Source organism: Bactrocera dorsalis, chromosome 5 (assembly GCF_023373825.1).
Source record: "Bactrocera dorsalis isolate Fly_Bdor chromosome 5, ASM2337382v1, whole genome shotgun sequence".
In the NCBI taxonomy this organism is placed as follows: domain Eukaryota; kingdom Metazoa; phylum Arthropoda; class Insecta; order Diptera; family Tephritidae; genus Bactrocera; species Bactrocera dorsalis.
The window spans coordinates 26,556,948-26,583,687 of NC_064307.1; the positions used below are offsets into that span (position 1 = coordinate 26,556,948).

General features: G+C 36.6%; 2 protein-coding genes across 9 annotated transcripts in view; one reads left to right on the forward strand and one right to left on the reverse strand.

The window, feature by feature from the left end:
- On the forward strand, positions 1 to 2,728 carry LOC105225626 (exocyst complex component 7). Its single transcript, XM_011204174.4, has 8 exons — positions 1 to 298; positions 363 to 877; positions 935 to 996; positions 1,057 to 1,516; positions 1,571 to 1,868; positions 1,936 to 2,255; positions 2,316 to 2,449; positions 2,506 to 2,728. The coding sequence occupies exons 1-8, from the start codon at positions 85 to 87 to the stop codon at positions 2,606 to 2,608; spliced, it is 2,106 nt and encodes a 701-aa protein (XP_011202476.1). The 5' UTR covers positions 1 to 84; the 3' UTR covers positions 2,609 to 2,728.
- The window catches only part of LOC105225631 (agrin), a 25,685-nt gene continuing 1,646 nt past the window's right edge, over positions 2,702 to 26,740 (reverse strand). For 3 of the 8 annotated variants that reach the window (XM_049458642.1, XM_049458641.1, XM_049458643.1), the window contains exons 2-6: positions 19,423 to 19,858; positions 5,789 to 6,189; positions 4,912 to 5,546; positions 4,612 to 4,809; positions 2,702 to 3,448 (exon numbers count right to left, since the gene is read on the reverse strand). In XM_049458642.1, the coding sequence (XP_049314599.1) occupies positions 2,905 to 3,448; positions 4,612 to 4,809; positions 4,912 to 5,546; positions 5,789 to 6,189; positions 19,423 to 19,627 (1,983 nt within the window). In that variant the 5' untranslated portion in view covers positions 19,628 to 19,858 and the 3' untranslated portion in view covers positions 2,702 to 2,904. The remainder of the gene's footprint in view (positions 3,449 to 4,611; positions 4,810 to 4,911; positions 5,547 to 5,788; positions 6,190 to 19,422; positions 19,859 to 26,740) is intronic. The other 5 variants (XM_049458645.1, XM_049458648.1, XM_049458646.1 and 2 more) reach the window with 4 other exon arrangements.

Sequence of the window (26,740 nt, forward strand, 5' to 3'; positions counted from 1 at the left end):
AAAACAATAAAGAATGTGAGTGGCAAGAGGCAATTAGTCAACAGAAAACAAAGTGTGAAATCTCGACCAGAATTACGCCCAATAATGAATAATTTGGATAGCTGCGGTCAAGCTTTCCACAAATTGGAAAAAGAAACTTCCAATTTGTCTTTGTTAAAAGACCGTGTAGAAAAGTATCATGATTTGTCAACGCAAATGTCAAGCATTCTGACGGTTTTTGAACAACGCTTAGGAAAATTGGAAGAAACTATTCTACCGGTATACAAGGAAACGGAACAACTCCAAAAGCGCCAACAGAGTAGGAGTGTACCATTATAAGCTTTAGAGTAACATAATTTAGTATAATTTTTATTTTATATTAGATTTGGACGCCACTTTAGGTTGCCTTGAAACTGTGCTCGCGCACTATGATGTTTCTCAAGAAGTGTGCAACCTTATCCATCAAGGACCAATAGAAGGTAATGTGAGTAGCTTTCTTGAAGCCTTGGGAAAGTTACGTGCTGCTATGGATTACTTTTTGCACCATAACTCTCAAAGTGTGGAGCTAGAAAACGTCACAAGCCTTTTTAATACGGGCTGTGAAGGTCTAAATCAACATTTCCGATTATTGTTAAAGAAACATAGTGCCCCGCTAAAGCCAGTTGATCTATTAGATCTTATTTACATAGAGGATGATTCCAGTGATGAGTACACATCGTTCCGACAGTTGTCTCAAAACACTAGAGAAGAACTGGCTACGATTGCCCATTGGTTGGAGCAAAATTTGCGGCGAGAGTATACAATAATTTATGCGGCAGAACGAGGTGAAGTGGTTTTACGTTCACTCCAAAACTTAAAAGATCACCAGAAAAGTAGCAGTTGGGGTCACGAAGCTTTGGTGTGTTTATGATATTATTATTAAATTTACGGTAAAATATACATTTATAATCTACAGAAACCTCGACATAGTGGACGACCAGATGTGAAGAAAAATACGTCGGCACGACTGCAACAAATGTAAGGAAATAACCATAAAAACCTTAATTTTTTTTTATCTATTGATAAAACATTTTTTAGTTTCGAGCGAAAAGCTAATAAATTGTATCTGCGTGCGACTCAGACACTTGAGCAATCAACAGGAATATCGATAAAAAAGGCATCATCGCACTCTGAACACTTGTCCGCCGAAGAGTTCATGGATGGAGATCAAGAACTAGACAAATATCTTGTCATGTTACTGGGACTGCAACGCCTTTTGAATTGGGAACGCGCCCTAATGACTGAAATTGTGCCTGCCTCCAAACATGGAGAGGTTTTCTCCAAATTGGCTTACAATTCCATAGAACTCGTGGTTAAAGATGCAGAGGCTATTACCAATCGCATAATGCGTTGCATTTCACGAAAAGAGTGGACATCTGCTTTAGGCATATTTTCCGCACTTAAAAGGGTAATTTTGCTTCAACCAGATATTGAACGTACCTATGATCCACAACAACGCGAACAACTTACTAAGGTCCTAAATAAACTTCAAGTTACGGTATGAGAGAGCATTTATCTGTAAAAAACAAATTCATAACATAGATTATTTAAGGGGGCGAAAGCTTTAGAACATTTTCTTGATGTGGTTAAAGGTGAATCTGGCACGAATATAGTTGGCATGAGTTCAAGTACACTTGGCTATGGTTACGTAAATGTCCCTAAAGATGCAACAGTGCACGAGCTCACTTCGAATACTATTTGGTTTATAGAACATCTTTATGAGCATTACGATGTAATTGGAGCTATTCTACAACAGGATGTTCTTTACAGTACTCAATTGGATACAATTCTAATGAAAAAAGCTTTGCCAGGTGAAGAGCGCAATAAAGCATTGTTGGCGATTTATATCAGTAAGTAAATCTAAATAATATAAAAAATAGACTATCCAATATAATAAATCCGATCTTTTTTAAATAGAAAAGGCTTTAGCGGAATTGAACCTTTCCATAATGAATAAATGCGAGCAGTATAATGACCAAGCCACGAAACATCTGTTTCGTCTTAATAATATTCATTACATTCTTAAATCTCTACAGCAATCAAACCTAATTGATATTGTTACATTAGCGGAGCCCGAATGCGAACAAAGCTATTTAGACATGATCCGCGAACTAAAATTTTCTTACCAAAAGACTTGGTCCAAAATGCTAATAAGTATAGGTGTAGAGGAATTGCCTCGACCCTCTCATGGTAAGGTGAAGGATAAAGACCGCAGCATACTAAAGGAGCGATTTTCGGTGAGACAAGAAAGTTCTCATTTTCATTAAAATGGTTTCTTAATGGTTATTTCATTATAGACGTTCAACAAAGATTTTGAGGAAGCTTGCAAAGTACAACGAGGAATTTCAATTCCAGATGTGATTTTGCGAGAGGGTATAAAGCGCGACAATGTAGAGCACATACTTCCAAAATATAATAAGTTTTATGAAATGTAAGAATTTTAAATGAACGTATCTATACTCTAATATCAACATATATTTGTTTTAGGTATGCGTCCGTGCAGTTCAGCAAAAATCCTGATAAATACGTAAAATATCGTCCTCATGAAATCAATCAAATGCTAAGCAAACTTTTTGATGATTCTGCTTGAAGTAGCTTACTATAAGTATTACAATGATTGTGTAACTTGATTTGTTCTCTTTCATATTTTTTATTATTATTTTTATTAAAAAATATGCATATAAAAAATTTAATAAATATAAACACAGTTTCTATTATATTTTCAACTAAATTTTAGAACTACAAAAATCATAAATATTACGCATAACTGTTTGTATAACACAAATAAATAAAATGAAATACATAAATATAAATGCAAAAACAAAATTAAATAGTAAACAAATTATGTTGAAGCCGCAGCGAAGCTCTGTGAACGAACGTCCCTTTTTAGTAAAGGTAATTCGACGAAGGCGCCTCTGGCCGTCCACAGGCTCCATAGTGACTAACTTTTACAGTATTATTCGTTCGACAATTTTCGATTTCCAGGAAGCATTCATTCAGATATGTCATATCATCTGTTCCACAGATCGGTTCAAATTCTCGTGGGCAAATACGAGAGCAGCCTTTAAATTGAATGTTACTGAGGCAACGCTTTAGCGGCACTACAAACACATGTTTACCGCAGTTTTCTTTCCGCATGTGACACTCGGATTTATAAAATTTATTGTCGGATCCACATACGAAATTTGGTGGCTGTGCATCACAGTCCGACTCACAGTCGGCAGTGAGTAAACAGTTCTTCAAAGACACGGGAACCACTCGCATGTGGCAAGTTCGACGTTTAAAGTCACACATTGAAGGGAATGTATTACCATCTGAACCACACACCGGTCCACTTTCGATATCGCTGCGCGTACAACGTTCACCACAATCCTTACTTTGAGCTTTCAGGTCCGTGCATGGACCTATATGGGCCAGATTTACTCCACGCCTGAGAAGATCAAAAAGCAAATAATACACAATTTAATTAATGCGCTTTTTATAAAGAAAACATATGTATGTATGCTTAACATATTTTTATTAATAGCATAACATCAGTTGACTAGTGTCAATAACACGTCCTTCACATTGCCTAAAGTATGCAGATATGGGAGGACGGTTGGGTTGATTGTGAATGAAATATGTTTTATATAAAAACTTTATCTAACTAACCAAATCACTAACTTGAGGTGCAAGAGATCTGAGCTGTTTGCCTTACTTATCCTAGAATGACGAAGCCTTACGTAAGAAACTAATTCGTAGATCGATTTTCACATATATATATATAGTTCCCTCAAGAATATACATATGTATGTATGTACGTACACTTACATTTGTTTATATACATACATATATATGTTCATATGTATTACATATTGACCAATATTTGGAAAATCCTTATATAGGACCTATGGAGATTAGGCGAAGTATTGATCTGGTTTTACTCGTGATTGATTGTTGTCTTTTCACTTTTTTTATGATTATTTTAATCTAAAGGACCAGCATGTCAAACTGTTTTCACAAGGTGCAAAATCTTATTTTATGGACGCCTAATATATGTTTTTCCATCAGATTTTACCATTTTGACCTCAGATTTGACACTTCAAAAAACTTTATTCTAGTAATGTTGGTATTTTCGAATAATTTCCATAACAACGCTCTTTTAAATTGTTTATTACACGTCCTGGTTCTTATGCATTAGGCTAGACTCCTAAAACAGTCGTCTTATCGTTAACTCTCTGAATCATGCGAAGAAAAAATTTAAATATTTCTGCAGGTCCTAATATATTTATAATGTTATTTAACTTCTCCTGAGGGGAACGAAGAAATGTTAAAACTTTGCAGCCACAAAATTTGTCTTCCAGAAAGGACAACTTTAAAAAGCGGTAACATTTTTTTCAGTCGTCCTGTATATGTATATATGTATTTTTTAAGGATGTGGGTAAAAGGAGGTGGTTCATGAAGCCAATATTGACTACAAAATTAGTTGCGGTTTCAATGAGAAGATTGACCACTTAAGCGATTTTTATAAACTATAGAACATTCAATTGTATATACAAACATATACAAATATAAGGCTATTAGTAGATACAAATGTATGTAATTTAGACTTACAAGCACGTTGCATGCGCAAGCTCACATTCATTGTTGTAGGTTTTTGCATCACTGCCACAGAGTTTGTCATTGCGATTTGATGAAAATATGGACCCGAATAAATTATTAAAGTCTTTGCAAGGCGGCAGCTGTTTGCATCGATTCAAACGGGTTTTACACTTGTCCATGCTCATTTTCTGTATAGATTTTCGTTGAGGACTATAAGAAATAAGAAAAATAAAAACACGAGACATATTATCAACATTATTTTCATTGCCTGTCTTATGTACAGCACAATGAACCAATTTGCCGCCTACTTACCCACAGTTTAACATTTTCAATTCGCAAAGCGATGAATAAATATTGCCATCGCTTCCGCAGACATATTGTGATGGCGCGTCCGAGGTAGGAGGACATTCGGTGGGACAGTTATCCGCTGATTTGCTGCCATTTGTATTTCGCTCTTGAGACATGCAAAATGCTAGCGGTACTTCGAAAATATGCTTGCCACAGTTGTATGCTCGCATCTTGCAGGGGCTGGCGTACAAACGCCCATCAGAACCGCAGGTGGGCCGCGCAACACGCCAGCAAGACTCACGGCACATGCGCGTCGATTGGCAATGCTTCCGACTGGTCTTCACTACACCTTGGCTGCACGTCAGCAATTTCATCTCGCATGTCGAATTGTATACATTGCCATCGGAGGCGCAGATAGGACCGTCTTTGGGAGCACTTTTACAATCCACTGGACAAGATTCACGTATGGCACTGATATTACTGCAGGCGCCCACATGCGACATGCTAACCGCAGCCAAACCAACACGACACGCTTGCACGCGCAACATACAACGATTCAAGTAAGTATGGCCATCAGTGCCACAAACTGGGTCTTTCTCTGTAGGACACCGGTGCTTGCATTCGGATCCCCGCGCGCGTTCACAGCCGTCTTTAACTGCCTGTAAATTTGTACAAAACCTACAATTCAGTAAATATTTACATGCAAAGGTTTGAGGAGAAGTGCAAAAGAACGTTATGTTTTCATATCTGCCCTTGATCTCACTATCGGCTTTGGTGTGTGTGTACTAATACACTGAAATTACCAATTTACAAAATAAAAAAGTAGCTAAACATGGATTTATTTTCACTCTACATACACATACATATGTACATATGTACATACATATGTATGTTGGCTTACCTTCACTGTATTTGACCCATTTCGGGAGCAAGTCTTTTTCTTCATTTCGCAAAGATTCGCATAAATTAAACCATCAGAGGCGCAAACCGGTACAGCGCCCACAGTTGTGCTTGGCGGGCACGATCTAGGGCAGGAGTTGGCATTGCCTCGTTGCTGCCTTTGCACTGCATCCTCATCCAAAATCATTGTATTCATAGCTGCATTCATGTACTCGGAATAAAGCAAAGCGGCACGGCTAAGAATCGGCGTCGATGTTTCGTTTTCAATGATATCAGATGGAGTGTGGTCCTTACTATTACGATAGCTGATTATCGGCGAATCATCTTTGCTCTGGGTATAGTGAATTACTGGTGCTTGAGCTGGCAATTTAATGAACTTAATCGGTGAGTCTGTGGCTGCATCTGAAAGAAGAAATGTGCAGCAAATTGTTATATGTAATTATAAATATATAAGAGAAGTATATAAATATGATCAATATAATATCAAAATGCAACTCTGTATTAAATTTCATTCGGTTATCTCAAAACCGAAAAACAAATTTTTATAATCCCTAAAAACTAAACTTTGTCTTAAAAATCGCTGGGTCGAAACCATTCAAACATTTTCCGCTCATGCGAATTCACCGTTTTGAAAATATTAATTTTATTCTAAAATAAAAAATTGATGTACGCAAATTTTCAAATTGATACCACAAAAACTGAATAACTGTTTCACATTTACCATATAAAGGGTGATTCAAATAGAGCTACTATATTAAATAACCTATTTTTGACAGATCACTCGTGAATCGTTCAACTTAATTACGAAAATTCACGTTCTCTGACGTATGGAACGAGATCTTAAATTGAAAGCATACAAAATACAGCTTATGCACGAACTGAAGCCGCTCGACTCCCCAAGCGACATCGCTTCGTTCTCAGCGCTCTTGAAAAGTTCCAAGAAATTCAGACGTTTTCGAGCCAAATTTTGTTCAACTATTATGTCCATTTTTGGCTCAGTGGGTATGTAAACAAGAAAAATTGCCGCATTTGGGACGAGAAGAAAATATTCAAGAGCTGCCATTTCATCCAGAAAAAACAACAGTTTGGTATGGTTTGTAGGCGGATGGAATCGTTGGTCCATATTTCTTCAAAAATGATGCTGGTGAGAACGTCACCGTCAATGGTGACCGTTATCGCGCCCTGAAAACCGACTATTTGGTGCAAGAAATTGAAGCTCGTGATCACGGTGACATTTCAGCAAGACGTCGCCACTTCCCACTCATCGCATCAATCAATGGATTTATTGAGAAAACACTTCGGTAAGCAGATAATTTCACATTTTCGGCCGGTCCATTGGCCACTAAGATAGTGTGATATCACACCTTTAGACTTTTTCATGTGGAGATATGTAAAGTCTAAAGTCTATGCAGACAATCCCACTTAGATTCAGGCCTTTGAGCAAAACATCACGCGTGTCATTTCCCAGTTACCAGTCAAAATACCCGAACTAGTCGTCGCAAATTGGACTCAACGGATGGACCATCTGGCCGCAGCCTACATTTGAAAGAGATAATCTTCAAAAAGTACATGCCAAAGAATCTTAGTTTGAATGATAATAAACATTCCCCATTACATTTGAAGTTTCTGTGTTTTTCTTTTAAAAAGTAGGGAGCCTCAAAATGGAACACCCTTTATAGACAGTCAGGTGGAAACGGCTGATCATTTATATATGTATGTATATGTAAATTTTTTCTTCTTGGATCGGTACAAATTTCGTGGCAAACATAATATATTCGATTTAATTGAAATCAACGAATTAAATGTCCATTATTATGTTTCGGCATGTTAGCTTAAATTTATTATTATAGTTTTGTATTTAAAAAAAATTAGAAAGTAGTGAGTAATAATATTCGAATTTATGTACATAAGTACATATGTTCATATAAAGTATGAGGTACCCCGCCAGTATTTGGAAAATTGTTTAGTATTTGTTAATTTTTGAAATATCATAAACGAATTAGCCATATAAAACTTACGACACATCTAAAAGTAAAAGTATGCAATTTTACTGCGAAACTTTGGTGGAAATTTCACTATCATTGCTGCGAGCAATGAACCGGCTAACTAATAAAACGTATAATTTGCTAGTCAAGCGAGCTGCTTGCACCATAGCTCTCTTCTTCGGTATGCTCAAAGTGTTACTAGGTTTTTAATTATTTCTTATGCATGTGTGCAAAAGTAGCGGTTGTTTGGGAGATAAGAAAAACGAGTTGGCGTTGCAGATGATGATTTCGACCATTAAATGCGAAGTGATTTTACGAAAAATTTCTATTGTATAATAAATATCAAAAATACAACAAAAGTTTTCCATTAACTCAACATAAAGATTGCAGCTATAAACTGCGCGGGCAGTACAGCTGCAAATAGCTTTTCTTATTGTCTTTATTGATGTTTAAAATTAACAGAAAAATTAATATACAATGACTACAATAGAAGTATAAATATTATTTTTCAGTTTCACCCACCAGACTTAAGGCTAATTTACTAATAATAATAACAATTTTGAAACTCTCTAATTTTCTATAAAATAGTAACTTTTTAAATGATTTTAACCGTGTCCAAAATATGTAGCGTGCCAGTCGTTTCTTCTTGTGCCTAGAAGATGTCAATTTAAAACAATAAAAAATGAAACCAAATTTGGTTTAAGAGGAGAGTATGAATAATTCATGCAAAAACAGATATGTTTTTGAGAATCTCCAGCTCCTGACCGATGCTACGGCTGCTACTATGCCGGTCTCTTTCGACCAATTCAGCGATTTTATCGCAATTTTCGACGACAGGCCTTCCGGAGCGTGGCGCATCTTCGATCACCTCTACACGAGAACGAAAACGTTGAAACCATCGTTGTGCGGTGGAAATGGAAACTGTATCGGGTCCATAAACTGCACAAATTTTATTGGCGGCTTGAGATGCATTTTTGCCTTTATCGTAGTAGTACTGTAAAATATGCCGTATTTTCTATTTATTTTGCTCCATGTTTGCAACACTATAACTCACGAACGACTTAAAAAAAAAACGACAATCAATCAAACACGTGTTAGCGCGTGAAATGAGCTTTCCAAAAAAGTATAGCATGACCCGATGCGACGAATAAAACTAGAACTACGCGCTTTCGGCGCCAACTAGCGAAAATACCGCAAGTCTTTTTTGACAACCCAATACATACATACATAAAAATGACACGCCTTTTTTTGTATGTCCGCGTATTACGCCCAAACCACAGCACTGAAAGACGTAAAAATTTGCATGGGTATTCCTTTAGTCCTGCAGAAGTTCCTTTTTTGCAAAATAACCCTCGATTTTGCATTTATGTCTATATTTATAACTCAAGAACGGCTGAACCGATTTGGCTGAAAATTGGTGATGAGAAAGCTTGGAACCTCGGGACGGGCATAGGCTACTTCCTATCGTTTTATATTATAACTCACAACAATTCATAAATAAAAAATATATATATTTCAAATCATGAGCATGTCTTCAATATTCAAGTAAGAGTCATTTGAACACTTCTTTACTTCAAAAACCGAAATAACATCGCACAGCTACTGGTAGTGGTTTTTGTTTACATACACATATGTACATATATTATATGTACATATATGAACTATAGTGCAACTGAACAAGAAAAGGTTGAATCATAATTGGAGATGAATGCATAATAGTTGACAAATGGTTCCGAAGCCTTGCACAGAACAATGCAATATTTAAAAGGAACAATCAAGTCTGTGTTTTCTTACGAGTAGTATCAGGGTTTTAGCCGTCGATTTTGCAATTATATTTCGATGAATGTTGAACAAAACGTTATCATATGATTAGATATACTCGTAGGGCGTGAGACCCTCTTCTGCTCTACTTCTGCACTGTTATCCGCTATAGCAAATAGCATACATGTACATATGTATGTAATGATATACGATGCAGTTGCAGAGACTGTGAAGATGTTGTTACATCACCCATTTTTATGTATGTACTATTCTTTAAGTGACTCAAGGACTATTCGTTAGATAGTACTTTTTCACAGGTAACGTGGAGAGGAAGTTTTTAATTTTCACTCTTTTGGAACAAAAACGGCTAATTCGTTATTCTATAATATAAAATTGAATCGCAAAATGTGTTGCTAAGCGCATAACTCAACAACGCCTGGACCAATTTGGCCAATTCTTTTTTTAAATGTTCGTTGAAGTTCAAAAATTGTTATTACGACGAGAAAAAATTCGAATAATTGCCGGAAAACCCGTGAAAACACCTTTTCTTGAATGTTTGTTTGTTAGTAAAGCTTTGCGGACACTACAATCCCACTTCGGTTTGTATGTCTAACAATAAATGTACGAAACACTATCCATGTGCTTTTCTTTCGGAAACGCAAACTGGAAATGATGGATATCCACTCTATCGGCGTAGCTCACCCGACGACAATGGCAGAACATTTGGCATTCAACTTAGAGGAGTGAATATCGAAGTCGACAACACATGGACGTACCTTATTCGCCACTATTGTCTAATTCACATTTAAAACTTATATCATTTTGAGTATTGCTGTTTGGTGAAACTGATCAAATACGAGGTATGGCAATTAAGTAATGACAAATGAATGATTCGTTGAATGATTCAAGCGTAAGTCTTTCCATGATGAAATCCCAAACTATACTAAACAAAAATAACATGACAGCTTGACACGACTCACGTGTGATCTGTCAAAAAAGACTATTGAAAGTATATCCAGTTGGATCATCCGTTATATAAGTAAATAAGAAGCGCAAATCGGTTACTAGTGAAGATGCACTTCCAAGTTTAGATAGCATTTATGTCTTAGAAGTAGTCTTATGGCATATAGATCGTTAAAGTCTCTTCCAGAATGCAGAAAAAATCTTATGGCGCACTTATAATAATGTATTTCGTTAACGTTACGACCTAAATTAGGTTTTATTGTAGGAACTTTGATAAAAAAAAGTGAAAGGTAATTTTTAAGTGACTATGGAGATGCCTTTGGAGAACCACGATGTAAAGCAGAAGGAAAGAGCAGAGTGGAAATGTAACCATTCAAGATTGTGCAGTAATATGCAGGTGTATGTTCCAGCATATCTGAGGCTTTTGAGAAATAAGTTTAAATAATGTGGATATGATATCCACATTTGTGCGTCGAATTACAAAAAAGAGAATAGTAAGCAAAAAAGAATTAATATCAATATCATTATGAAATTCAAAAGTCGGTAATATGTATACCCTTTCTTACTAGTGGATCTAACGTACCGCAATACCACATATGTAGACATGTATGTATGTGTTGTACATTCCTATGTGTCCCAAATATATGTACATACGCACATTTGTGTTCATACATATACATACATACATATTTATATTCATATTTTTACGATATGATCTTGCAGCACGTTAATAAAATTTCTCCGTATAATTGCTGTGCAGTTGAATTGGAGCAGAGCAAAGTGGCGTAAAATGAAATACACATACATACAAAGATACTAGAAGACACCGTGACTTTGAATAAAGAAAACCGGCTGCCATTAGCTTATATGGACCAACAGCGTTGTCGTCGCCTTCGAACACAATGTGCGATATTTTTTTGGACAACTTTGAATATAAAGCAATTCTAAACAATTAAAAGTCAATTTAAGATTCTCAAATTCACAAATCAATAATTCATGAACAGTACATGAAGAGTACATCTATTGGCAATGGCTTTCTTTATAATTTATTTAATTGAAAAGAAGAATGAGTTGATTGCGATGATATTCGTATACACACTGCATGAAAGTTTCAATCAGAGTAAGTATGAGCCTTAGAAGACCTCTCACAATACAGTACAATTCGGTATGTTAGCAGTAGAAAAAGTAATTATTTTGAGTAATAAAGAAATAGAAGGAGAATGAAGTTTCATTTGAGGTGCATTCCGAAAATAATTGACAGAGTTTTTTATGTTTAAATCGTTGGTAAGTAAGGTCTTACATGCATCTTATGCCCAACCAAAAATTCAATCCATGCATTCTGCTACAATAATTGTAAATTTTCTTAAATATACTGTGGGAAAAAATAAAATTATTCAACAAAGAAGTTCCATTAAATTTTGTGTGCGGAATCGAATTTCTGGTGTCGAACATTCAAAATGTTGGAAAAGGCATTGAGTGATAATTATTTGTCGCGAGCAAGTGTTTCTGATTGGTAAAAATTATTCAAAGAGGGCGGAGAACGCGTTGACGACGATCCACGTCCAGGACGGCCATCAACATCAACTGTTTATCAACAAGTCAGTAGAATAAAGGAATCGACGATTAACAGTCGGTGATCTTACTGGCATCTTTGGAATATCGAATTTTGAAAGATCATTTGGACACACAAAGTGATCAATCGAAGCCATGGTCTTGTATGGAAAACTCTTTCATTTAACAAGATATCATCATAGACTTTCACATGGATCCGAGAAATTTTTCAGCTCAGTCCATTGGGTTATATAAACTAAACTAACTAAATCAAGTTCTTTTAAGGAAACTTCTTTATTTGAGAAAGGTGTTTTAGCTTTGGTAGAACCGAAGTTAAAGTTTAGTCTTGTTTACACTTGCGAAATTACAAAAATCATTATAGATGTCAATTAAAGTTTTTATACTGCCGCCAGATTACAATTTTCTTCCTTTTGAAAGAGAAATAGACCCCCGACCGTTCACCTTTAATTTGGCACAGGGGATCCTAAAAGCAAGGGGTATTTGTGGATAAAAAAATTTTAAAATGTGGCCGTGGCCTCACCTTCTAATATGTTTAATGTGCATATCTCGTAAGCCACTAAAGCTACAACGACCAAAAACTAAGCTCAAATATTATAAGAACTCCTACCGACGGTGTGAAATTGGATGAAATCGGAAGATATCTCCGTTTACTCCCCATATAAAAGTACTGTTTAAAACTAATAAATTTCAATAACTAATTATGCCAGAGACATTAAATTTTATTTCCAAAATGGTTTAAGAAAGCTTTATGAGAGCCTGTATGAAAGACCGATTTCAACTAGATTTAGTAGGCAGCATGGGCCACTTCGAACTAGAACCACGCATACTTCCCATATAGCGTAATTTAAAATTCCATTTGATTCTTTCTCTTTCCAGTATACAAAGCAAGATGTAATAAATATAGCGGAATAAAATTTTGCACCAATAATTCCCTTAAAGTATGCCACCCTTTGATCAAAACTTGTCCAAATACAAGCAATACTGTTCACGCCCCTATATCCCAAATATGTGGACCCCATTATCTATAGCTGGATATTGACCGAAAATATCGGTAAATGTGTGAGATATACATACAAGAAATTCAGGCATAATACTTCCCTTACAATATTAAATGTATTAAAAATTGGTTGAATAGGCTCAATACTACACTGAACCCCCATATACTTAATATAAAGATTTTCGAACTTTCAGGTGACTTAACGTTAGATATCGACCAATATTAGCCCTTCCTTACTTGTTATATATGCGCACGCGTATGTGCATCCACACGTACCGTTAGAACTAATCTTTGAATTATATGCTATAATTGTAGCTACCTTATGATCTCTTCAGTTCCGCTAATGAGTAATTCACTGGTTATGCAATTGACGCTTTGTAAGCAAAAACTAGTTTATGCTAATCCTTGTGTGTATATATGCAGGTATGTATGTACTGAAATAACGGAATCCGAATGAATTCTCTTAAGAAACATTCGGAGTTATATTTAAACGACCTTCTTTCAAAACAGTTTCTCTTTAGGCACATTTAAATAAAATATTTTTGATATCCATATCACCGGTGCATGAGCTTGTGGAAGAGTTTGTCAATAATAAGCTTTAGAAGAGTGTACTGAATACATTTACCTGAAAAGTACATCTCGTTACAAGAATCTTCTTCTTTATTGGCGTAGACACCGCTAACGCGGTTATAGCCGAATTAACAACAACGCACCAGTTGTTTCTTCTTTTCGCTACGTGGCGCCAATTGGATATTTCAAGCGAAGCCAGGTCCTTCTCCACTTGTCCTTCGAATGCGATTTAAAATTCGAAAGGAATGACATAAGAACTCTAGTAGGAATACTAACAGGTTACCATCCAATTGGCAGACACGCCAGCAGACTAGGAACACCACATAATGACTATCGTAGAAGCTGTAAGGACATCTTCTATGCGAATGCCAAAGCTTTGTATAGGAAAAAAATCGCAAATATCGCTAGAGGGTTTCTTGACGATGGTTTTGAGGTTGCACAACAAAACTGTTTTTTATTGAGGAACTTCATCATAGGCACGGGGGTACAGAGAGAAAACAATGGACCTGGTGGTTTCATAAGAGGTCTCCTAAACGCCTACGAGCGTCGTCAAACAACCTATTTTATTTAGAATCAGATCGTACTGTGTAAGATTTCTATGCTAATCATCCTAATGTATGTAAAGAGCAATTTTCATCATTTCTACATTTACATATATAATTTGTCGAGAGAAACTCTGTGACGTGTTAATAAGGCCTAGAAGACATAAACAAACACTTATGGAATAGAGGTCAGGTTTCTACAAATATGCAAACGAATAAACGCTACGGATATTACAACAAGACTATAATCTCGTTTTCACTTTTCAGTGAGTGACCGTTGCAATTGAAAATACTGCTATATATGCAAATCTGAACACAAGTATGTATGTATGTACAAAAATGCCTTGCAGGAAAGTGCACTTGCTCCGGCTTTCTACAAGTACCAAATAGTTACAAACTGCTGAACTTGCAAATTATATGAAACACTAGACTAAGCAAAGAGAAAGTCGTAACTTCCTTTATGATCGTGATTTTAATTAACACTCTTTGTTAATTAAATTTTCAATTTTAAACTACAAGGGCTTATGTTTGAAAATTGTAATTGCGTTTTTAGGCAGTTTTTCTCAGCAAGTAAATACTACTACTTTTTAATTTTTATAAGGGCGTGAAACGTTGCTCGTTTAAGGGGTGCCATACGTTTGCTTAAAAACCCTTTTTTATTGCCTTATTTAATTCTACAACACCTCTAGTACATTGTTAGAAATTCTTAAGTTGATCCGAGTAATACTTAAAAAAAACAGCCTTGAAGACAGCCCGCTGGTGGGTTAGCTATATAATCGAAGTCGGTTGTCCAGATTTCCGCGAACTATTCAACCGATTTTAATGAAATTTTAGACAGGCCTTCGAGATACAATATACAAGGTCTTGAACAACGATTTTGTTGCTCAACCACAGATATTAAAAAAAGGCGACAAATGTTCACCCAAAATTTGCATTACATTGTAAAAACGTCTGCCGAAAATACAAATTTCAATACCTAGTTTATGGTCTTAGTTGCAGCACTTATTTTTTATAATTGTTCAATTCACAACCTGTCGTAAAGCATCGTAAAATCGTAAAATTATAAATTTTTACACTTTTTTTTTTATAATTTTACGATTTTACGATGCTTTACGACAGGTTGTGAATTGAACAATTGATGATCCTGTAGAAAGTGAAGTTCCATTGTCAACGCGGAGATGCATTTTATCCGAAGGGCTGCAGGTAATGACATCGTAATTGCCGAGGTTTGTATATTTTCCTTTTAGCATTTCACAAAATTTTGTAAAATATGTTTATTTGGAATAATAAAAAGTTTGAATAAAATAAATATTAAAAAAATATTGAAAATTGGTTTGGATGCCAAATATGAGAGCATTCCGTCAACCAATTTGTTTACACACCTCAGTATTGCGTTGCGATTTTTACAATAGATAAAAATATCGAACAAAGAATTTGTCTTAAATTTCGTATTTCTAACCAAATTTGTTATGCGGAGTCATTGCGAATGTTGGAAAGACTAAAACACAAGTCTAAGAGTATAAAGTATTAAGCCTTCAAAGATGGTCGAGAGATCGTTTGCGTTTTATTTACAATTTCCGGGTACTTTTTTGCCACATTATATACCCACAGTTCTTTTTCGCATGTCTAGTTTGGTTTCGAGATTTGATTGTATGGGTAAAATACACATTACATGTTAGAGGCAACAAAACAAAACTTAGAGATGCACTCGAATTACATTAAATATAGTTTTCCTCAACAAAGATAATTACAATAGTTTACAAAGCTAAGATAGTATTAATTGTAGCTAAAATATACGGCTTAATCACCAATTTCACCACTAATTTTCACAGCTAAGTAGTCAGTTATATCTGTTTGTTGCTTTTTTAGTTATTTTTAGTTTGAAACAACAATATCGGAAAGTCAGAAGATTGCTTACGTGCTTAGTAGTGAAGAATTAACTACGACTGCGCCCTTTTATTAAAATATTAACTCTTTCAAACAAAATAGCTCAATTATCGTTATCAAAAAATAATTACAACAAGTAAGGAAGGGCTGAGCTCGGGTACAATGTGACATTTTATACTCTTGCAACATGCAAGAATCAAAACCAGGGAAATACACTAAGGTGCAAACCGTCAACCAGAAGATCGGAATCCAAGCTATAACATATAAAGTTGAACTTCCCTAACTACAAATCACCATAATCCACAAAAAAACTTCGAGTTACAGATTCTTCGAGTTGTGGAAGAAAATTTTACTTCTATTGCCAGTTCAAGAGTTTTAGTTATGGAAGTTCGACTGTGTATATATGTATATTATACATTCGTGGCCACGCAAAGCTTACCATTATACAATACTTTTTTAAATTTTTTTCGGACTTGTTCGTTCGTTCGGGATTTTCTTCCATTTAGTTTTTTTTATGTTTTTAGTAAGCGTAAATAAACTAAATTATATTATCGAATTATAATTATATTTTTTAATTTATTGCGTTTAATAAGTAAAATACAAACTACCTTTTTTAAGTAATAACGCGACTAAACTTCGTGTTTCAATTAAAAAATAAAAATAAAATAAAACATTAATTTCAATTGTAGTGTAAATTAAATTAAATTAGAAAAATAAAAAATATAATTTTTTCATCGCATGTCAGTCTCTTGCATTTCGAGCCGATTTTGTAAAGCTCACTAACCTTCAAATTATTTTGTCTATAGCTGAATGAGTTTTGTTTTTAATTTTTAATATTTTTGATGATGATGATGAGCATGCCATTAACTTATTTCTAAACAAAAAATTTCTATATCGTAAAAAGTACCGCTATAAAGTGTGGGCATATGTCGGCCTACATGTGAGTTATCTCTATAAAAATGAGTATTACTTTGTGACTGAAGTGGATAAAATTGGGCGAAAACTTGACCTAGCCCCATATAAAAAACAGATAACAACCAGGTGACTTTACTCCATATGATTGAAGATTGTACCTTAGTAACATTTTATTAGTATATGGCATATTACTAGAAGTGACTTTGGCAATAATAGGTAAATTCGGGTCGATACCTCCACAATACTATATATGTACAGGTATTTTCGTTTTTTTTTTTAATATTTGTTGAATATATCGGTAAGTGTATGTATATGTGTAAAACAAAAATTTTTGAAATCCAATAAAAACTGTTCAAGCTTCTAGCTACCGAATATTTAGGTCTATAGTTGACTTTTGATCGAAAATGTCGGTCAACGTGTGATATATACTATAACTGAAATTAAAGGATAATCCTTCTCATATAATGCTTTGTCTCTATGTCAAAAATGGGTTGAATCAGACCAATACTTCTCTTAAGCCCCATATACTTAATATAAGTTAAGAGTTATCCCAATAAAAATAAGAGAGCATGTTTTACTCATAACAGTATATCTTTGTGCCTAAAATAGATAAATTTGAGCGAAAACTTGGCCTAGCCTCTATATAACAAATATCAGGATTTTTGAATATCCGGCTGACTTTACTGTATGTGATTGGTTTTACACCTTGAAGTATTTCCACGGCTTTGATGTTTGCAATTGAGCAAAGAATTTGCATTAAATTTTGTTTACGGAATCAATTTTCTGCTGCGGATACGTTGAGGATGATGCAAAAAGTCTTTGATGATGAGCCTATGTCTAAAAAAAAATGTTTACAAGTGGTATAGTGAGTTCCAAGCCGGCCGTGAACGTGCCGAAGACGAAGAGCGTTCAGGGCTACCATCAACCTCAACCGAGGAAGCTCACGTTCAACAAATCAAAGATTTGGTGTTGAAAAACCGTCGATTAACAATTAGAGACCTTGCTGATGTAGTTGGCATATCGAAAGGCTCAGCCAATACCATTTTGAAGGATGTTTTCGGCCTCAAGCGCGTCAAATCTCGACTGGTACCGAAAACATTGAATTTTTTGGAAAAAAGACGTCGCATTATAACTGGCGATGAGACTTGGATCTATGCTTACGACCCTGAAACAACCGATCAATCGAGCGAATATCGTGCCAAAAGAGAGCCGAGACCAAAAAAATCGCGCCAAAGTCGCTCAAAAATCAAGGTCATGTTGACTGTTTTCTTCGATTATCGTGGTGTTGTGCATTATAAATTCCTTCCAACCGGTCAAACAGTCAACAAGGAATATTATTTGAACGTTATGCGTCGTTTGCGTAACGCTATCCGCCTAAAAAGGCCGGAATTGTGGAAAGACAATTCTTGGTTTTTACACCACGATAATGCACCATCCCATACTGCCCTCGTAATTCGTGATCATTTCGCCAAAAACTCAACCCATATCGTTCCGCAACCACCGTATTCACCTGATCTGGCGCCGTGCGACTTCTGGCTGTTCACCAAGCTCAAAAGACCGCTCCGGGGACACCGTTTTTATACGATAGAGGAGATTCAAGCCGCAGCGAAGACGCAACTGAAGGCCATCCCGGAAAGTGACTACAACCAGTGTTTCGAAGATTGGAAAATCCGTTGGCATAAGTGCATTGCATCGGGAGGGGATTACTTTGAAGGGGATGAAATTGATTTGGAAGAATAAATAAAGAATTTTCAAAATAAATACAATTTTTGGGCACAGTAGTATATCTATCTCGATTGGTTTCAGGTGATACGTGCAACCGTTAAGTGAACAAAACTATCATACTCTGTAGCAACATGTTGCAAGAGTATACAAATTTCTGCTACTGAAAGTCGTATCAAAATCGGTCCAACCACCTTAGAGATTACCCGGAACAAACAAACAGACAAAAATTGTAAAAATTTTAGTTTGTTAGTTGGATTTATCAATATGCACTTAGTAAAAAGTAATATTACAAACAGATACTTCAATTTCATCTACCAACAAATATTGATATATAAAATCTGCGACCTACATAAATACGCGGGTGTCTTATTCCTAATGAAGGTATTTAGAAAATAGAAAATACATTTTCAAATAGAAGCATAGATTTCTGCAATGAGAGGTCTCTCACGGATCGAACTTTTCTTTATTTATGCTATTTATAAACACTTTTATACCCGTTACTACGGGTAAACAGATTGCTAACTCATTTAGCCATTTAGCTGCATATACATATAGGCACGTACATATTTACATGTATGTTAAAAGTACATATGCATGTATTCCACTGGAAAATGTCTTTAGCTAGTACTTTTAAGAGCTCGCAAAGGAAACCGAGAAATAAACTCTCTCAAATAAACATACATACATATAAGGCAATTAATAACTCGACTTCACTTACCAACTGTGTTTTCGCTCTGGCTAAGCGTCAGCAAAAGCAGCAGCATAGATAACAGTAACCGTTGCAGCATAGGCGATGTTGCTGCAGTCGCGTGGAACATCTGTTGTTGTCGGCGGCGTTGATAGCGGACCGGAGCGGTTATTGTAGGGGGCGGCGGCTGCGTGTTTCTGGCTTGTTGCCGTTTAATGGCTTGCTTGCGCAGCATTTTCACTACAATTCACTATTTGCTTTATACTTTCAGTTTGAATCTCTAATGTGTATGTGGATGTGTAAGCTCTTTGTGTGATTATGGGCAGTTTGCTTAACCTTTGATTTACAATTTTTACCTTTCTTTTGTTCGTAACGCTTTCGCTCGTTTGCAACAATCAAAGAGCAGCAGAAGTTCCAGCGACAACAAAAACTTTTGCTTTAACCGTATCTACACAAGTCAAGTAAGCTAGAAGCATTTACAGTGGCAGTATTTTGACTGTATTACCAATAATGGGCGTGTACACACACATGTGTGGTAAAATGAGATTTTGAATTTTTTTTTGTTTTCCGTTATACTTGTAATGACACGGTGTGGCAAAAATTGACAAAGATTTCTTTCTTTCTTTTTCAAGGATTACAAGTTTGTATAATATAATAGTTTCTCTTTAGACTTGTATGTATGTATTACATTGCTGTTATTAAGGTAGCAGCAGATTTACTTCTTCGGAGTTCAACCTACCCCAGAGAAGTGACTACGGCAGGGCGGCGTTATTAGCCTTGAGCTCACTAACCATGCATTTAGAGCTGGTTAAGAAATGTCTAACCGCGTTATGAGTAGCATCGAATCACTTTGTGATGAGACTAGTATGAATACCAAGCCACAGCGGAATCGCAAACAACTATAAAGCTGATGAGCTGGCAAGTAGCAGGTGTGTCCTACTATTGGATAGCTCGGCTTTGTAGGAACTTGGCCAGCCCTGGGCTACAGTCGCCATGCGCTGTCTCAAGATGCTTTTGGCCCAAGATTGATCGCAAGAGATCCTCTTTTCCCGCAGTAAAGCTAGCCTTTCCTTAGTTGTACGTATTCTAAATACGCCGTTGCCCTAATGACGTTGTTGAAGATTCTATCCTTCGCCAGCTGTAGAAGTTGTATGGAAGAAGACGAAATGGAAACATCTCAGCACTTCCTTCTTCATTGTCTCCCGTTTTCGAGACTTCAGATGCCTCACCGAATTGGTGGGAAAGGAATTAAACGTCTGATAAAATTTGTATTGCCACCAAGGCGTTTTGCAAACTTATAAGTTCAAATTACAGGAGTTCTATTTTTATGGCTTCACAAATTACTGTATACACAGTGCGATCTCTGGATATCAGCCATAAAACCTAACCCAACTTCTTACCTATGTACATATGTGACAGATGCTAAAAGCGAACAAAGGCGGATCTTCGAAGAAGGTAAAAATTTTATAAAAGCCTAACAGAAGATTATTATACAACATTTGAATTAAGAAACAAGGAGGATATCTATATTTGGCATATTTTTTAACTAACATACTACATAAGTATGTATAATTATTAAGGCTCATTTTCGATCTTCGAAGGCAAATATTTCTATATCGAAAAAAGTAGAAATTAATATTTTACTTTAATTCTTGCAAAAATTAGTTTGGTTCAATAGCCAGATATTTTTTTGTACAGTGTTATCATTTATATATGTATGTATTTTATGTGAATGTGATTTTGAATATTGTCACGATTTGTATCAAGAATCTTCGCATTAGATTTTGCTGTACTTTTCCTTTTATTTAAACACAAACAATGTATTGTGCGCTAATTCAACTTTATACATATGTACAAGTATGTATGTACGTATATAAAGGAATGTGCATACATTTACATATTGCATGTGAACAATAATCGCTTGTTGGTTACCGTAATTTTGTTACCTTCGAACGGAAAATCGTTACTGCACATAATTTATGTTGAATGATTCATTTGCCATTGTTTGCTCTTAAAAGTGCAAAAGAATGAATGAAGAACGGCGACTCTTTAAGTCGGCGGCACAATGTTCCTCTGGCTTGAGTTTGCGGCACAAGCGACACAATTAGAGAATAAGTATCCTCAACAAGAGCAGAAAAGCTTACTGCTACATACTTACATATACATGTATGTATGTACATATATACACAACCCATGCATAATAATAATGTAATATAATAGATAGATTCAAAAACATTCTGCTTTTTAAGTGAAGTTTTCACCATTTATTTCGTGAGGATGAGTATGATAGAATATCAAAGCACATCGTGGTATACTCGTACTTGCCGAGTCTTGCGCAATAAACAAATAAAAGCTGATACTACATATTTGTGTTAAATTACGAAATAAATAATTTATCAACTTACGAACTGTAAATAAATATGTATATAGCGGACATATTATATCCAAATAAAATGATATTGGTGAAAAAGTTGATATTCCCTTTCTTTGCTCAGAATTAAGACAATTCAGCATGCGAAATTTCTGATATAAAGTCGGGTATGAGGTACTGCTTAGGGACAGTACAATCTAGTGGTATAACAACGGCTCCAAAACGTCGGAGGACCACGCTCCAAACTCTCCATACCTATCGGTAGTTTGAGACGTTGTGACTTGGGAGAGGGCACAATAGACCCTAGGACGTGGAGCAATTCTCACTTATTTATATAATCTAATTTAATCGGGTATGAACTAGAAATATGTTCAGGGATCTTCGGGGGCTTCACCCATTTGTAATTAAAACAAAAAGATTTTGGTAATTAGTTATACTTAGGGGGTTACAAGAGCTTCGTCGAGCAAAGAACGGAAAAAATGCGATTTTTGGAAAAAATCTCTCGAAGACCTGTGTAAAATTTCATTAAGATCGGTTGGGTTGATTGTGAGAAATCTTGACAACCGACTTTGAAAACACAGTTTCGAGAAAAACGCATTTAAATTCTAAAGTGCCTTCGTGTGATATATACATATTATATATTGGGTTGTCAAAAAAGTCTTGCGGTATTTTTATTGAATCGATTCGTGTGGCACCCATACATCGAGCTTCTTAGTGACTCACAGCTTCTTCAAATGGTTTATAACGGTTTGATGACTACTATGCCGGTCTCTTTCGGCTAATTCAGCGATTTTATCGCAATTTTCGACGACAGGCCTTCCGGAGCGTGGCGCATCTTCGACCACCTCTACACCAGAACGAAAACGTTGAAACCATCGTTGTGAGGTGGAAATGGGAACTGTATTGGATCCATAAACTGCACAAATTTTATTGGCGGCTTGAGATGCATTTTTGCCTTTATCGTAGTAGTACTGTAAAATATGCCGTATTTTCTCTTTATTTTGCTCCATGCTTGCGACGCTATAACTCACGAACGACTTAAAAGAAACGACAACCAATCAAACATGTGTTAGCGCGTGAAATGAGCTTTCCAAAAAGGTATAGCATTACCCGATGCGACGAATAAAACTAGAACTACGCACTTCCAGCGCCAACTAGGGAAAATACCGCAAGACTTTTTTGACAACCCAGTACATAGCTGAACTCAAATCGCCCAACTTTTCAAGGCCGTAGCTCCGAACTATTACACGGATCAACATGAGAACTTATGACAATATTCTAGAGATGTTATAGAATGAAAAAAGACACTAATTTTTATAAGACAATTATTTTTTCTTTATAGACTTGAAACCCATGTAATCCCTTAAATGTTGCAAGATATCTTATTGAAGCAAATTATAAACAATAATAAATTGCAAGTGTAAGCAGATATATTCTTTAAATAATTATGTCAGGAAACCAAAGGTCTCTTATTGAAGAAGTGCTGAATGAGTGGCCAAGTCCAAATTGTATCTAATGCAGCGAAATCTCTGGTTTTTTGACAACACCTCTAATGATATATTTCGACGAATATTTTTTAGCGCGAAATCTGGCGCCACACTGTCTGCTCGTCTAGTTAAACAATTGCTGAGTCTGGCGCCGCGACTGTCTGCTTGCGTCTGGCGCCGTATAGCCGTATGTTCTGGTAATTTCCAGACGCGATATTCTAGAAGGACACGTCGGCATCAGCGAGAAGTGCGTGGCTATAGCCGTATGTTCTGGTAATTTCCAGACGCGATATTCTAGAAGGACACGTCGGCATCAGCGAGAAGTGCGTGGCTATATAAGCCGTGGCAGCGCCAACGTAATCAATCAGTGCTAAGAGTAAACTGCTATAGTGTAGACGAGTTGTGAAATAAAGAGTTGTTGAATTAAATTAAACAGTGTTGATTTTATTTGTCAATCCAGAGATACGAACCTAACAAAGTAAACTAGCAAGAGTAAATTCGTAACAATTGGTGTCAGAAGTGGGATTGTCAAATAATCCAAATTCAAGATGGTTAAATTCGGAGAATTGAGAATTCAGCAATTAAAAAAGGAACTGGAGGAGCGTAATTTGCCGATAAGTGGGCAAAAGGCGGATCTGCAGGCACGATTACGTGAAGCAATGGAAGCGGATGGAATTAATGTGGACGAGTTCGAATTTGTTGGGCCAGAAACTTCTACAAAGGTAGAAGAAAAAGTAGAAGAACAACGAACATCATCAAGTGTGGACATGAACTTGCTGTTAGTGGCTATTAAGCAAATAGAAAATCGTCTGGCACAGCAAATAGCTGAAAATACAGAAAATGCAGTGCAAACAGAAAATCGTCTGGCACAGCAAATAGCTGAAAATACAGAAAATGCAGTGCAAACAGAAAATCGTCTGGCACAGCAAATGACGCAAATAGCTGAAAATACATCACAGCTAGAGTCTCGCCTTACACAACAAATGACTGATTATAATACGCAGTTAGAAAATCGTTTGGTACAACAGATTATGGAAAATACTACACAACTACAAAAACAAGTGCAAGAGAAATTTTCAAAATTTGAAGACGAATTAAGCACTTTAAAAAATGACGAAGAAAATTTGAAATCAGAAGTTCTTCATTTGAGTAATCGGATGCGAGAACTGCAACTGCATGGCCCTGCACCATCAACAAATAATCCAAGATTGAAGGCACCCACATTCGATGGAAGTATTCCATTTCAAATTTTCAAACTTCAGTTTGAAAAGACAGCATTGGCCAATAACTGGAATGCAGCGGACAAAGTGGCGTCCTTGTTTGTATCATTGAAAGGACCTGCGGCAGAAATCCTTCAGACTATTCCAGACTGTGAACGGGACAACTATGAGGCATTGATGAGTGCGATAGAAAGACGATATGGTAGTGAGCACCGGAAACAAATATACCAGATCGAACTGCAAAATAGGGGTCAGAAAATGAACGAGTCATTGCAAGAGTTCGCAACTGAAATAGAACGACTGGCTCATTTGGCAAATGCAGATGCACCTGTGGATTATATTGAGAGGGTAAAAATTCAATGTTTCATAAATGGAATTCGTGATGTGGACACCAAACGCGCCACATATGCATTGCCAAAAAGAACGTTTGCTGAAACGGTTTCGCACGCCCTCACACAGGAAACAGCTTCCCTACTAAGTAAACCAGCACACAAGGTACAAAGGGTTGAAATGGAACAACCGGCGCTGATGGACGAAATATTGAAGACTCTGAAGACAATTGCTGCACAGCGAGTAAATACAACAGGCAGATGTTTCAACTGTAGAAAAGCGGGTCACTTTGCCCGAAATTGCAAGATAAAAGTAAACCCATCAAAATGGAAACAACCAACAGAACACCGAAAGAGGATTCACCACAAAAATGCGGATGCATTATCACATCGCCCTTGTCCACTGGAATTTAAACATTGCTCCAAATCAGAAGGAAAAGAAGGTATAATCGACGTGCGATTACTGAATATAGAACCTGAAGATGATTGGACTCCTCACCGCATCAGAATCAATCAGCTGGAGGACCCTGATCTTGCAAAGCTGATAATAGCCAAAGAAAATGGGGTACGACCACCAAAGGAACAAATAAGTAGCGAGAGTCCAACTGCAAAAGCATATTGGGCCCAATGGAACAGCATAAACCTCGTTAATGGATACCTTCATCGTACCTGGGAAAGCGAAGATGGCAAACATTCTCGTCTGCTGATCATAGTACCGAAGTCCATGATCCCAAAAGTATTGAAAGAATATCACAATGGACCTAGTGGAGCGCACCTTGGAATAACAAAAACTATAGAGAAGATTAAACAACGGTTCTACTGGATCGGTTGTCGAGATTCCATAGCAGAATGGATAAGTAATTGCGTAGAGTGCATGGCAGCTAAAGGTCCTAAAGCCAAAAGTCGCGGTAGGCTACAACAGTACAACGTGGGATCACCATTTGAACGAGTCGCAATGGATATTGCAGGTCCGTTCCCAACCAGTACGGCCGGAAACAAATATCTACTGGTTGTCATGGACTATTTCAGTAAATGGCCAGAAGTATATGCCTTACCAAACCAGGAAGCGAAGACAGTAGCCGAAGCGTTTGTAGAAAATTGGATAACAAGGTTCGGAGTGCCCGTCGAATTACACTCAGATCAAGGCAGGAATTTCGAATCTTCCATTTTCCAAGAAGTCTGTACATTATTGGGCATCCACAAGACACGGACAACAGCGTTACATCCACAATCAGATGGAATGGTGGAGAGATTCAACCGAACGCTCGAAGAACATCTGCGGAAAATCGTTGATAAAGACCAACGGAATTGGGACAAGTGCATCCAGATGTTCCTGCTGGCGTATCGTTCAGCGAAGCACGAGACAACTGGTTACACGCCAGCAAAGATTATTTTCGGATCTGATCTGCGACTCCCTGCTGATCTTACAGCTGTAAGAAATGATGGAGATTATTGTTCTGCCTTAAAGGAAGAAATGAATGAATTGCATCTAATGGTAAGACAGCATACGCATCTGATGAGCAATAAGATGAAGGACCGGTTCGATCAAGCGGCAAATTCAAAAGGTTTTGAAGAAGGTGATCTGGTCCTGTTGTACAATCCACTTCGAAAGAAAGGCTTGTCCCCGAAATTGCAGACAGCCTGGGAAGGACCCTATATGGTGATGAAACGACTTAATGACGTGGTATACCGCATACAAAGAAATGGGAAAGCACGATGTAAAATGAAAGTAGTACATTTGGAGAGGCTCGCCCCATTTGGTTCAAGAGGATTTGTGCCTAATCGGGACGATTAGGCTTTAGTGGAGTGTTACAAAAAGTAGTATTAAGTTGTATTTGTATTACTATATGCATCCCTGATTATGAACAATAGCTGTAGGTATATGGAATAGCATTTGTCTTGTTGTAGACATCTGGCGCCACACTGTCTGCTCGTCTAGTT